General features: G+C 57.0%; 1 protein-coding gene across 1 annotated transcript; it reads left to right on the top strand.

Annotated features, from left to right (window-relative positions):
• Positions 1-740: 740 nt before the first annotated feature.
• On the top strand, positions 741-5,861 carry CRABP2 (cellular retinoic acid binding protein 2). The gene is made up of 4 exons (XM_006775733.2): positions 741-957; positions 4,406-4,584; positions 4,805-4,921; positions 5,400-5,861. Exons 1-4 carry the CDS (start codon positions 888-890, stop codon positions 5,448-5,450), a joined length of 417 nt encoding a protein of 138 aa, XP_006775796.1. The 5' UTR covers positions 741-887; the 3' UTR covers positions 5,451-5,861.
• Positions 5,862-12,814: the final 6,953 nt, after the last annotated feature.

Raw genomic sequence — 12,814 nt, 5'->3', positions numbered from 1 at the left:
GAGCCGAGCGGCGGGGAAAGCGCCTCCATAAAGAGATCGTGTCGAGTGATTGGCTGTGACCTCTGCCCTCCCCAGCCTCGCGCCGGGGGCCCTGCTTAACCCTTTGGTGCACGCCCTGCGCTTGGAGAGGGACCAGTCTCCCTGCGCCAACTTCCAACGTCCCCAAGTGGCACCGGGGCCCGCAACCCCGCGGGGCGTCGGAGGGGGTGCTGCCCTCTTCCCGCCCCTTCGAATCGTCCCAGCAGGGGGCGTCGTTGCCTCACTTAAGAGCCTGCCCAGAACCCCCGGGGCCCCTAGCGGGTCTCCGAGTTCCGAGTGGTCCCGGGGGTCCAATTCAGGCTTCCCCGGAGCCGAGCTAGGGCGCGCCCTCCCTCCTCCGGCTCCCGCTCGCGAGCAGGGCCGGCCCGCGGTGACGGCCCCAGGTCCCGACACCAGGAGTTGGGGACACGTGGGGAACCCGCACGACATGACCCTGGGGTTCGGACGGCAAGACCTGAGCCCTGAGCATCTGCGCCCGGCGCCACACGCCCCTCTGGGCTGAGAGGTCATATCTAATACATTGACAAATCCTGATAACACTGCCTCTAAAACATGGTTCATTCTATCCAACCTCTTACCGCCTCTGCCAAGGCAGCCCTGATCCAAATCCGCATCATCTACCTGAATACAGCCACCTGCCTGGCCTCTTCATTCCCACCCTTGTCCCTCACATTCCAGTGGGCAGGCCTTTGCCACGCGGGAGCCACGGCCAGCTTCGGGGTTGTCCTGGGACGTGTCCTGAGTCTCACGCTCTGGTGGAGGCGGCGGCCACATATCGTTTGACTAAAGGACTCACCGTCCAGGGCTCCAGCCGAAGACCCGAAGGGCCCGCCGCCAGCGCCGCCACCATGCCCAACTTCTCTGGCAACTGGAAGATCGTCCGATCGGAAAACTTCGAGGATTTGCTCAAAGTGCTGGGTAAGGAGATTTGCAAGGGCCCCGGAGAGGGAGTATTCGGAGGTGGGTAAGAGTAAGAAAGGAAGGGGGATAGAATCAGGGCTTAGGAGGCTAAGCCCCTGCATCCCCAAGAAAAGGGGCCTTACACCTGGGTCCCGGGGTGCTGGGCCGGGCCACCTAAATCCTGCTTTCTCTGGCGGGGCGCCCACCGATGCCAGCTCCTGCAGTGACTCAGCCTGTGAATCAAGCAGAAACCAGAAGCACGAGGTCCGTATCCCTTCGGGTGGGGAAGAGGGGCTCTCTTCAGTTCAGGAGCTGCAAACCCTGCATCCAGGCAGGGAGCCTGGGGCCCTCCCCCCTACTCCCGAGACCTTTGGGGCTCCTTCCCTTGTCCCCGCTGGTAACCCAGCCCAGGCAAGTTCCTTCCCCATGTGCCGCTCTCCACCCGCCAGGTGATGGCCACCCCAGCGCCCCCTTCCTTCCCTTTCAGCACTTCCCACTCTGCTCCCTCTTCACCCCCATCTGTGAGACAAGTATTTTCCTACAACGAGTTCCAGAAACCTAAAATTGCTCTAGATAATTATCACTTTCTTCGATTTCAAGAAATGGCTTTGTGTGGAACTCCCCCCTCACCCCCTTTCTCCAATAGGAGTTCTCTTTTCCCTTCTCCCTGGATACCCACTACAGCCCAGCTGGGTGTGCTGGTTAAAGGCAGAGAAAACTGTACCCACCCAGATGGTCCTTCCCAACTCTTGTGTGCCCTCTGTCTGGGGAAGGGGTAAAAGCTAGGAAATGGCTGGAGTGGGTGGGGGGCTCTGGGAAGAGATGGAGATTGGTTAAGCAACTGGGGAGCCACCTGGGAGCCCCAGAGCCATCCATTTCAGGACTGAATAGAGAGAACCCAGTTGGGCTGGGTGGGGAGGGGCACCTTGTGTGGGGCCAGGGGCTGTAGGGGTGAATCTGAACCTAGGAAGGGTCTGGAATGCTATCCGAAAAGCGGGGATTTCCAGCATTCCTTGCTGCTGGTTCTCCTTGCAGTCTAACCACAGCACTTCTAGTCTCGTCAGTCTTTCTTGTGTTGCCCTCGCTGAAATGAAAGACCAAAAGGATAGGAAATTTCCCTTCAGAAAGCCTCGGTGTCATCCCCTCCCCCGCTCCGGATTTGGCTCCTCTCCCCAGTGGGTGAGGCACCCCCAGGACCCAGCTGGAGAATAAGACCCAAAGCCCAGCCCTGTTGTCTGTCTATCTTCGTCTGTTTGTCCTCCCTGCAGGGTCTCTCAGAGCCACGTGCCCTCCTCAGGCCCTGCTGGGAGACAGATTGCAAACAGACCCATTAACACAGCCCTGAGTCAGCCGAGGTTGGGAGTTTGGCCGAGGCTGGACCCGCTCCACAGGCTGCAGAGGCGGGCGGGCTGGAGGGGCGTCTCCTCGGAACCCAGCAGCCTTGCCTCCACCGGAACCTCAGTCGCTTCTCACGCTCCTTTGCCCTAGTCCAGGGTCCCTCTCCTGTGAGGGATGCTCAGGTGTTTGGAGGACACCTGTCCTGTGCAGAGTGATGGCCATGGATGGAGGAGGCTCTGCTCCTGTAACAGGAAAGACGGATGGTAGAGAGCAGATGGACTTCCCAGGCAGCAAAGGGTGAAGTAGTCTCAGTGCAAGAAGATGGAGTGGGACGTGCCTTCTCTGCCCAGTCAGCTCGACCTGGAACCTCGGTCATTTCTCCCCGGGCCTGAGATCAGCAGTCAGGAAGGGGGCTCCTGGGCTCCTGAGGGCCAGGGCTCTCTCCCTCCAACTCCCTCTTTCTGGCTCAGAGTGTGTGCTGTGGTGCCAGGGGGAAAGAGATTTGTTTCTCTCGGAACCCAGGTCTAGAGGAGGGACAGGGAGTTTGGGCCGGGTCAGGGGTAGGGGAATCCGGCTCACCTGGCCCAGCCCAGCTTGACCCCCTCATCCCCACCAATTGCTTCTCTGGGGGATTCTGCTCCAGTCAGGGCAGGAGGCCTGGCCGGGCAGTTTAGACCCGGGCCCTGGCCAGAGGCGCCTGCCTGCCTGCTTGTCTTCTGTCAGAGGGGTGCTCTCTCCTGGCTCCCCCACCCCTCTTAATAACTGGGGAGCAGAGAGCAGCAGTCCAATCTGGGGGAGGATATGCAGACAGGCACGGGGACTCTGAATGAGAAGCACTTACCAGGGTGAGTTGGGGACACATCAGGGGCGGGGAGCACAGTACCCCCCTCTGTCCCTCGGAGGGAAAAGGGCAGGCGTGGGAGCCTCAGGAGGGCAGGTGAGCAGGAGTCTGATGCAGAGAATGTCTGAGCCCCAGCTCTGGCTTTTTCTTTCCTTCCTTCTATCAGTAAAAGTACCTGCTACCGTAAGACTACTATTTCTTAAAAACTCAAAGGTGTGCCTGGCACTGAGTACTAGGCCCTAAACACACCTACCTCATCCCATTTGCTAGGCTTTGGGAGAAACTATTGTCTCCATTTTACAGTTGAGCAATCTAAGGCTCAGATAAGTTAAGCCATTTGCCTAGGCCCTAGGGCAGTGAAGGCGAACCTTTTGAGCTCTTGAGCTCGGCGTGTCAGCATTTTGAAAAACCCTAACTTAACTCTGGTGCCGTGTCACATATAGAAATTTTTTGATATTTGCAACCATAGTATAAAAAAGATTTATATTTTTGATATTTATTTTATATATTTAAATGCCATTTAACGAAGAAAAATCAACCAAAAAAAATGAGTTCGCGTGTCACCTCTGACACGCGTGTCATAGGTTCGCCATCACTGCCCTAGGGTCTCCCAGCCTACAAGGGCGGCTGAACCAGGTGGAAACTGAGGAAATGGATCTTACTCCAGAGCCTTTGGCTTCCCCAGCGGCTGGCCACCTCTTCCCTGGCTGAGAATCCCTGTCCCTTCTCATTTTGGGGAGGGACAGAGATTGGGCAAATGAAGGCCCAGCTGGCACCAGACAGGGGAGGTGGGTAGCACAGGGAGGGAAGTGGTCCCTGCCTCCAGGACAAAGTGGTGAGGCCTGGCCTGGGAGGGTCTGTCCTGCACATGGGCAGAGGTGAGGGCACAGTGGCTCTAATGAGCCCACCCAGCAGAGGGTCTCAAGTAGGGTAGACAAAGGGCCCAAAATGAGGTGGACAGACCCAAGGCAAGCCCATAGCAGGATGCCTGCTGGGTGAGGGGAATGGGAAAAAGTGCCCCTGAGCTGGGAAGGGGGGGCGGGGTGGCTAATCTAGGACTGCTGACTCACCCAGGTGGGGTGGCTGCTAGGAGCAAGATCCTTTAAGGGCAGGCACTGCCTCTCTGCCCTCCTCCCTAAACCCCACCATTCATTAGGGCTGCACCACCTGCCCTGTCCTTCATGAACTTCCTCGGAAACTAGCCAGACTGCTCCAGCTGTCTCTTGGGGAAGGTGTAACACAGGTGCCTGAAGCACCCCAAAAGGTGAGCCTCTCTCTTCTCTGCAGGGGTGAACGTGATGCTGAGGAAGATCGCCGTGGCTGCCGCCTCCAAGCCGGCAGTGGAGATCAAACAGGAGGGAGACACTTTCTACATCAAAACCTCTACCACCGTGCGCACCACGGAGATTAACTTCAAGATTGGAGAAGAGTTCGAGGAGCAGACGGTGGATGGGAGGCCCTGTAAGGTGAGTGCCAGGAAGGAGTCCCCTCTGGACCCTGGCTTCTACTGCCCTGCCTCTCAGCATGCCATTTTCTAGTCTTTTCCTGGGTCCCTTTCTCTTTTTCTAATGGAGGAAGTCCCTCGGTCGGTCGTGGTGGTGGGTAGAAAGGGGGTACAGCCCCTATCTCTCTTGCTACATTGTCCCTGATGGGGGCGCAGCTCACTTGGTCACCTCGCCCTTGCAGAGCCTGGTGAAATGGGAAAGTGAGAACAAAATGGTCTGCGAGCAGAGGCTTTTGAAGGGAGAGGGTCCCAAGACCTCCTGGACCAGAGAACTGACCAATGATGAGGAGCTGATCCTGGTGAGTCCTGCCTCCTCCCAGCTAAGCGCACGCCCACTGCTACCTCGGGGGATGTCCTGGGGTGCTCCAGGGTGCAAGAGGGTTCTCGGATAGTCATGGCTGGTTTCCCACATCCTGCTGGGGCTGCTGGGGTGTGAGTAAGCTGTCCCTGTCCACACAGTGCCCTCACGCCAAAGAGAAATGGCGCCCCCTCGGAGGGGAACAGAGGATATTCACTGAGAGGTCCCAGCAGTTCTCCAGGGGACCTCCCCCGCTTAGGGATGAGGATATGGGGTAGAAGACCCTGGGGCTCTGGTGCCATCTTCCCTCCCATGATGCCCAGGCCTTTGGGGACCAGCTTCTGACTGTTGGCCCTGAACCAAGAAGCAGGTTTGAGCCTAGAGACAGAGCGGAGTTCCTTTGTTCAACCCTCCTCCTCTTCCCAAGCCACAGGGCCAGGGGCCTCCCGGGCTAACAGTGACTTCTGTCCTCCTTCCAGACCATGACGGCGGATGACGTTGTGTGCACCAGGGTCTACGTCCGCGAGTGAGTGGCTGTGGGTCTGACGGATGCCCCAGCCCATCCCCAGCCCACGCTCCTGCTTCTCTGCCCTGTGGGCCGTCCCTCCCCACTTCCTTCTAGGGTAGCTCTCCCCTCACCCATGCCACTTCCCCAGGTGCTGGGGTGCCTCCTGCAGGGGCTCTGCTTTGTTTGCCCCTCCCCCGCTCCCCTATTCCAACAAAGAGGGATGGGTTGCAGGAGCCCAGATCACCCATTTTGGAATCACTCCCCTCACCCCCCAAATAGCCAGTCCCAGCCCCAAACCAGCCCAGAACCGTCTCTTTCTGTAAGGGGACCTGAGGGCCTGAGGGAAAGACAGCCCTCTGGCTTCTACTTTGTCCCTGTAGCCTATACAGTATAGAATATTTATTGGTTAATTTTATTAAAATGTTTTAAAAAATATATAACCTGTCTCTGGCTCATTGGAAAGGAGATGTGTGGGAGCTGAGGTTTCAGTAGCAGGCAAATGAGTTAGGATCCTTCCCTTCATTGTTCTCACCACCACCCCTTCATCTGCTGCTGAATCTGTGAGCATCACCCCCACTTCCTCTCCTCCAACCTCCTCGGTCCCCCTCTGACTTCCAAGGTCACCAGGGCCTTGTTCCCCTGACCCCTCGGAGGGCGCTTGACTTGAGGAGCTGGTTCCTATCTCCTCCCACCTTCTCCACAAAGGTGACAGCTTCCTCCTCCTCCTCCAATTGTTCCTTCTCTCTCCTCCAACCCCAGTCTGTGGGTGACCCCGGGGCCTGGCCTTGGCCTCCCACACATTCCAGGTGAGCTCATCGATGCCCCAGGCTGCCCAGGTCTCCCTGTCTGAGACAAGCAGGTCTCTCTGCCTTGAGATCTCTCACACACACCCCTTCTGCCCTGGCTCCTACATCTCCCAGGCCCCTGGGACCCTTCTCCCTGAACCTCCACACTCAAGTCTACACCACGTCTTCCCAGATTCCATCCTGATCTCAAATGCTTGCCCTCCTTCCCCGGGACCACTGCCCTAGGCCAGACCTCGACATCACCCACCAGGTTCCATACAGCAGTAGCTTCTAACTGGCTTTCCTGGCCCGATAAAGGGAAATGAGCAAAATGTTGGAATAAGAGAGCTTTGAGTCCTGGTTCTGCTGCTTGCTGTTTGTGTGACCTCAGACAGGTTCGCTTCCCGAGCCCGAGCTCTTCGCACAGCCTGAAGGGGCCTCTCCCTGCATCTGTGCTCCCGCCAGTGGGCACGCTTCACAGCCTGTGTCAGCAGTGCCAGGGCCTACGGCCTCTGCCCCCTGAGAGGCCACATACGCAGCTGAGGGCAGAGGGTCAGGGCCAGAGAGTTGGGGAGACAGTGTCTCCTCAGAGTCTCCTCAGAATGTGGGGTGGGGGAGGTGAGGGGTCCGTTCATGTATCCAACCAACTCTCATTTCCTGAGTGCCTCCTAGGAGCTAGTACCCTGCTAGGTGCTGGGAACACAGATAAGAAAAAAATGGACAAGATCTCTGCCCTCATGCGGCCTGTAAGAGGGAAATGGACCTTTAATGGGGAAAGATAGACAATTGAAAAATAAATGCACCAATAAATAATTGTATATTGTGCAGGTTCTATGAAGGAGAAAGGGAGAGCATGATAGACTGGGATGGGCGCAGACGGAGGAGGGCAGGTGTTTTGGAGGACAAAGCATGGGGGCGGGGGATCCTGGAGCACCTAGTGGGAGGGAGCAGAGGAAAAGGTGCTCTAGGCACAGGGCTCAGCAGGGTAAGGGCCTTGCGGACAGGTTGGGGCTGTCCAGGTCCTGCGAGGAGTACAGGGCGGCTGGGGTTGTCAGGGGCTGGATTGGCCTGAGGGACACCATATTTCTTATTTTATTCTAAATGCAATGAAACCACTGAAGGCTTTTAAAAGGGGGAGGCGGGTGGCATCCCATTTGTGGGTTTTTTGTTTGTTTTAGTTTTGCCTTCCCAAGCAAGGCCTCCAAAAATTAGATTGCCCCCCCCCAAAAAAAAGGGTATACATTTGTGTTTGTAAGAGGTCCCTCTGGCTGCCAGTGGAGTCGAAGAAAAGGAAGAGTGAAGGGACAGCCAGCAGGAGGCTAGTGAGGTGCTCAGCAGAGCGGAGTGGGGGGGGAGGGCAAGGTGGAGGGTGCAGCCTCAGTGATACATTAGACAGGAGGGGAGGGAGGGAGAGAGAGGGAGGTGTCACGGTGGCCCTGGGCTTCTGGCTTGGGCCACTAGGGGAGTGGTAGTGTTTTCAGAAATGGAAAAAATAAGTCAGGCGGGGCTTTCTGGATGCCAGTTTCTGTTTGTTGTGATCTCAAAGAGCCCTAACTCCAGGCCTGAGCCGCTGCTTCGTCTCTGCTGCATCACCTCCCCTCTTCTCACCCATCCTGGACTCCAGTTCTGTCTGACCTCCATCCAGGCTGCTGGCTCCCAGCCTATCCTTCCCACCTGAGCTCAACTCCCTCCCCATCCTGGAGAGACCCTAGTCTGGCCCCTTCCCAGATCCTGGCTGGAACTGTCTCCCGTTTGCTCCCAGCACCTGCTCATTTCTCTGCCTAGTTTGTCTCTTTCTGGAACAAAGATGTTGAGAAAGGCAGAGAGAAGAGGCCAATCTCTCTTCCTCAGGAGACCCCAGAGGGCAGGGGCTGGGTCTCCCCCATCAGACTGGGGGCTCCCCGAAGGCAGTGGCTCCCTGGTGGCAGGGCCTTTCCCCTTGGCTCTGCTTCTCCCGTACTTCCCTGCCCATCAGCCTGAGATGACAAGGAAGTCACTGTCCTGAACCTATAGATTGGATCAGGGAGGGGAGCCTCACCCATCTGATCCAGCCTGGCCCAACCCTTGAAAAAGTCCCTCCAGCCCTGGCCCAGGTGGCTCAGTTGATTTGAATGTCATCCCGTACAACAGAAGGGTTGAGGGTTTGATCCCCAGTCAGGGCCCATACAGGGAGATAACTGATGGATGTTTCTCACATTGATGTTTCTCTCCCTTCCTCTCTCTCTAAAATAATAATAATAACAATAACAATAACAGTAATATCCTCAGGTGAGGATTCAAAAGAGAAAGAAAGAAAAAGTCCCTCCAGCTTCCCTTCCCACCCCCAAGTCCCTCTTGAGCTCTTCTGCTACCCGGGTCTTCATTACTCAGCAGCACGTTTGGAAGAAAATGCACGGGAAGCCTCACCCCCTGCCTACATCCTGTGCGAGTTCCATGGACAATCTTCTCTAAGTCCAAGCTTCTCAGAACCCAGCTACTGGAGGGTGAAAGGGCTCAGGCAGCAGAGATGCCCAGGCCACTGAGGCCTAAGACAGGAAGGCAAAGACAAGGGAGGGGGCATGTGTGATTCTGCCCTGGGGTTGGGGCTGACAAACATGGCAGGGGCACCAGCAGGCACTGGGAGAGTCTGTGCCAAAATCTTAGGGAAACAGGTGCCACCGAAGCACACACACCCTGGAGGCAGGAGCATGGAGCTCAGACAGAGAGAGGCCTGGTCATCGCAAAACCAAGAGGCCAGGTGATCACTCGCAAGAAGTTATGTGAGGATGAAGGAGGGGCCACATGAAGATTGAAGGGATGTGGTCAGGAGCCCCCAGAAGCTGAAGAGGCAGGAAGGACCCTTCCCTGGAGTCCTTCCAGGGAGCACAGCCCCAGACACCCTGATTTCAGATTCTGGCACCCAGATGGGGAGAGCGCATGTTCCTGCTTTAAACCAGTCTTGTAGTCATCTGAGCAGCAGCCTCAGGAAATAGGCTCCTCCTTGCCCCTTCTTTTGGGGCTTTGACCGGGTTCTGGGAACAGCTGAGCCCTGTGCCCTGGCAGGGTAGAGCCCCTAGACCGCTCACTGCAGGGCTCAGAGGGAGATCCATCCCTGTGTCTGTGCCTGGGCCCTGTCTCCTGCTCCCCCGGGCTCCTGGGCAGTGACAGTGCAGTGGGCACACCAGGCAGGCTGCTTGGTGGGAAGCGCAGGCTGCTTGGCTCAGGAACTTCTCTTCTCCTGAGTCCCCAGCTGCAGGATGATGCAGGGCACTCCCCAACCCCGCCCTTACCTCCCAGGCCTTCCCCTAAGGAGTCCAGCCTGGGCCTGGGCTTCCTGGAGCGCCTGGGTTGACAGGAGCCCACAACTGGGTTGCCGTGCCCATATTCTAGATGTCAAGACTGAGGCTCAGAGAGGGGGAGCAGAGGTCCCTACCCCCAGCCCACCTCCCCCTCAACTCAGCCCAGCTCACAGGTGGCTCCCCCAGCTGCCTCCCGGTTGCCATGGTGTCGGAGGAGGAGGAGGGAGAGGAGGAGGAAGAGGAGATGGAGGGGCAGATTTCTGAGAAGCAATCCCAAAACACACACCAGCTGACCCCTCCTTCCTCACTCCCTCTCCAATGTCAAAGACACCCATTTGTGCAGCTGGGCTGGAAAGGAGGTCAAGAAGGCAGAGGGCCCAGAGAATGGGTTCTGGGACCCCAACCTCACCCAGCAGATTTCCTGGACCCGAACTCCATCGCCCTCCCACAGTTCCCAGACCAGGCAGGCTCTTCCCTGCCTCCCTGCCTTCCCGCATGCAGTTCCCTCCATCTGGAATGCCCTTCCTCAGCCTTCAGGTCCCAGCGGCTTTAACTCCACTGGAGAAGCTCCCCTGAGCCCCAGGGGCTCCCCCTGCATCCTGCACCCACCGCGGTCACAGCCCTTTTCTTGATGATGCTCTCACGGGGCGGTGAGGTCTTGGGGATGCTAGCTTTGCCTTTGTAGCCCAGCGCCTCGCACAGACAGGTGCTCAGTAAAGCAAGAAGGAAGGAGGGAGGGAGAGAGGGAGGGAGCAAAGAGGCACCTCTGGTTGGATTGGAGAGGATCTGGACTGAGCACCAGGCACAGGGCTGGGCACGAGCAAAGCCCACCCCCTTCCTGCCACCTCCACTTGAACCTGGGCTCCAGCACCTTCTGCCTCGCCCCATTTGGAGCCGGCTCAGGGTCCTCTCTACACCCACAGGCCTGTGTCTGTTGTCCCTTTGGAGGCAAGGTCATCACACCAGGAGGCAGGCGTGCACTTGGCTCCATAAGGAGCTCCCTGTGTTGGGGAGAATTGGGAGAACGGCCTCCATTCTCCGAAATCCAGGGCCAGGCAAGCTTGCAAGGGCCTGAGGGCTGACCTTGAGCAGGGGACTTCAAAGGGTTTCCACACTGAGTGCTTTCCGCAGACAAGGCCTTCGAAGGGTGATGCTCTATCCACTGAGCCAAACCGGTTTCGACCACACTGAGTACTTTCTGCAAACAATGCCTTACCTGATGGCCATGACATAAAACAGATGGAAGCTAAGCTGCTTGGGGCAGAAGTTGTGGGTGTTGAAGGCACTGGGAGCTGGGGGTTGGGGTTGGTCCTGGTGGTGGGATGGGGCAGCCAGGAGAGAGAGAGAGAGAGAGAGAGAGCCCTGGGTTGAGTCCAGTGGCTGACATTTACTAACTGGTACAGAAGGGCTTCAATATTTTCAGAACTGTGTGTTCATGCCAGTGTGGCTGAGCCAACAAACTCATCTTTCACAGCAAGAAGTCAGTCTATACAAACAAAAATGAAAATATGTCCTTGGAAAAAATCATGAACTTCAATCTTTAATGTTCTCAGTTCCTTTTCTTTTCTTTTTTCTTTTTTTTAAATCTTGAATGGATACTTTAGGGGAAGTATCTTTTGTCCAGAGGAAATATTGATATGAATTCAGCAATTCCATCAACTTCTCTTTCCTTTTCTTTCGTGAAATTCAAGTAAAATTAAATTTAAAATTGTATCCGGAAAAAACAAAACAAAAACAAAGCCTGAGGAATTCAGGGCATCGCTGAGACCTGAGAAGAGAAAGCCTGGGGGGAGCCCAGGGCCCAGAGTGGCTTTGAAGCTCCCAGAACCCAAGGGCAATTCCCTGCTTCTATGTGGCAGGAAGAGCCAAGTTACAGGGACCCACATGGGAGGAACTGGCAGAAATCTGGCCAGAGACAGGAAGAGAGAGAGATGCAGAGGGAGAGACTGGGGGAAGGAGACGTGGGGAGAAAGTTAGTGGGAGGGAGGGGGAGATACCCAGACCAGAGAGGAGTGGAGGAGGGGGAAAGAAAGGGCCCCAGGGGTGCGGGGTCGGAGGAGAGGGGGTCTGCTGGTCAGCCCTCTGACCCCAGGTCCCTACAAAAGGCTGCCTCAGGACCTCCACAGGCACAAGATGGATGGGACTGCCAGGCCCTTTGTGGTGGGAGGAGGAGGAGGTGTAGGAGGTGAAAGGGAGCAGGCCCCGAGACAGTCCTCCAGGGTCCCCCACCTCTTGTTAGCTCCCTTTTCCCTCCCCACAGTGACCTCCGGAGCCTCCCAGAGTTAGTGGGGGATGGGGGAGAGGCTCAGGGGGAATGGGGAGGAGGGGAGGAGGGGAGGAAGGGAGGAAGGGAGGAAAGGAGTTGCTGAGTCCAACCAGGTATTTCTCCTGGCTGGGCCAGCCATACCTGAGGAAGATGGGGGACAGAGTAGAGGGACAGGAGGGACCTGGTGGGGGCGGGTCACTTAGTCTATATAGAATATAAAGTGAATCAGCGTCCTTCCAATGCGCCACAGTTGCGGGTTTGGTCCCCAGTCAGGGCACATATAAGAACCAACCAATGAATGAATGAATGCATAAATGAATGGAACAACAACTCTCTCTCTCTCTCTCTTTCTCTCTCTCATCCTCTCTCTAAATTCAATAAATAAGGAAAGTGAATCAGTCGTGTGCAGATAAGATACGAACACAGTGCCTACAGTGGCCCCAGCAGCGGCGGTTGAGACTCTTGCCCGAGTGCTGGTCAGGGTCCCCTGTCAGGTCGTCCCACCTCTCCTTCAGGCCTGCCACTGCCCTCCTGACCTCTGGCTTCCTCATGCCCCGGCCCCTTGGCACTGCCAGCTGCCAGTCGAGAAACCAGTTCTGTTTCTGCCCTGGATAAGGATCGCTGGGCTGGGCTCTTCCCAGGCAGCGGCAGAAACCTGGCAGGCCCACACCACCCCGCCCCTGCCCAGGGCTGCCAGGATTCCCACTCGAGGCCCACCGAGGCCTTGCTCCTCCCTCACGTCTCTCCCCTGTCCAGCACCACCTTCCTCTGCACCCTGGACACCCCTTGCTGTTGATCCTTGGTCTCCCTTCCCTGCCTCCGGGAGGGCTTTGTATCTTCCAGAGGGACCCTGAGGAGCCCAGGCCCCAGGAAGTCTCCATGCCCCTTCCTCTCTTCCAGCGACACTTGGACCCTCCGGAGTCCCTTGCCCAGCCCATTCCCACCGGAGGATCAGTTCTCAGAGGAGCGTCTGTCCCTTGGCTTTCCCCTGGGTGTCCATCCCACCTCCATCTGTTTCCCATTGGTCTGCATGGCCTGCACCCCCTCGCCCCCCCCA

This window comes from Myotis davidii, unplaced genomic scaffold, assembly GCF_000327345.1.
Source record: "Myotis davidii unplaced genomic scaffold, ASM32734v1 scaffold208, whole genome shotgun sequence".
Classification (NCBI taxonomy): domain Eukaryota; kingdom Metazoa; phylum Chordata; class Mammalia; order Chiroptera; family Vespertilionidae; genus Myotis; species Myotis davidii.
This window is presented reverse-complemented; position numbering and strand designations above follow the sequence as displayed.

Bases quoted from the DNA above. Each gene is read 5' to 3' on its own strand.
- CRABP2 (XM_006775733.2), top strand. From the start codon at position 888: ATGCCCAACTTCTCTGGCAACTGGAAGATCGTCCGATCGGAAAACTTC. The intron at 4,585-4,804 runs GTGAGTGCCAGG...TCGCCCTTGCAG, and splicing joins TGGATGGGAGGCCCTGTAAG to AGCCTGGTGAAATGGGAAAG. The intron at 4,922-5,399 runs GTGAGTCCTGCC...TCCTCCTTCCAG, and splicing joins ATGATGAGGAGCTGATCCTG to ACCATGACGGCGGATGACGT.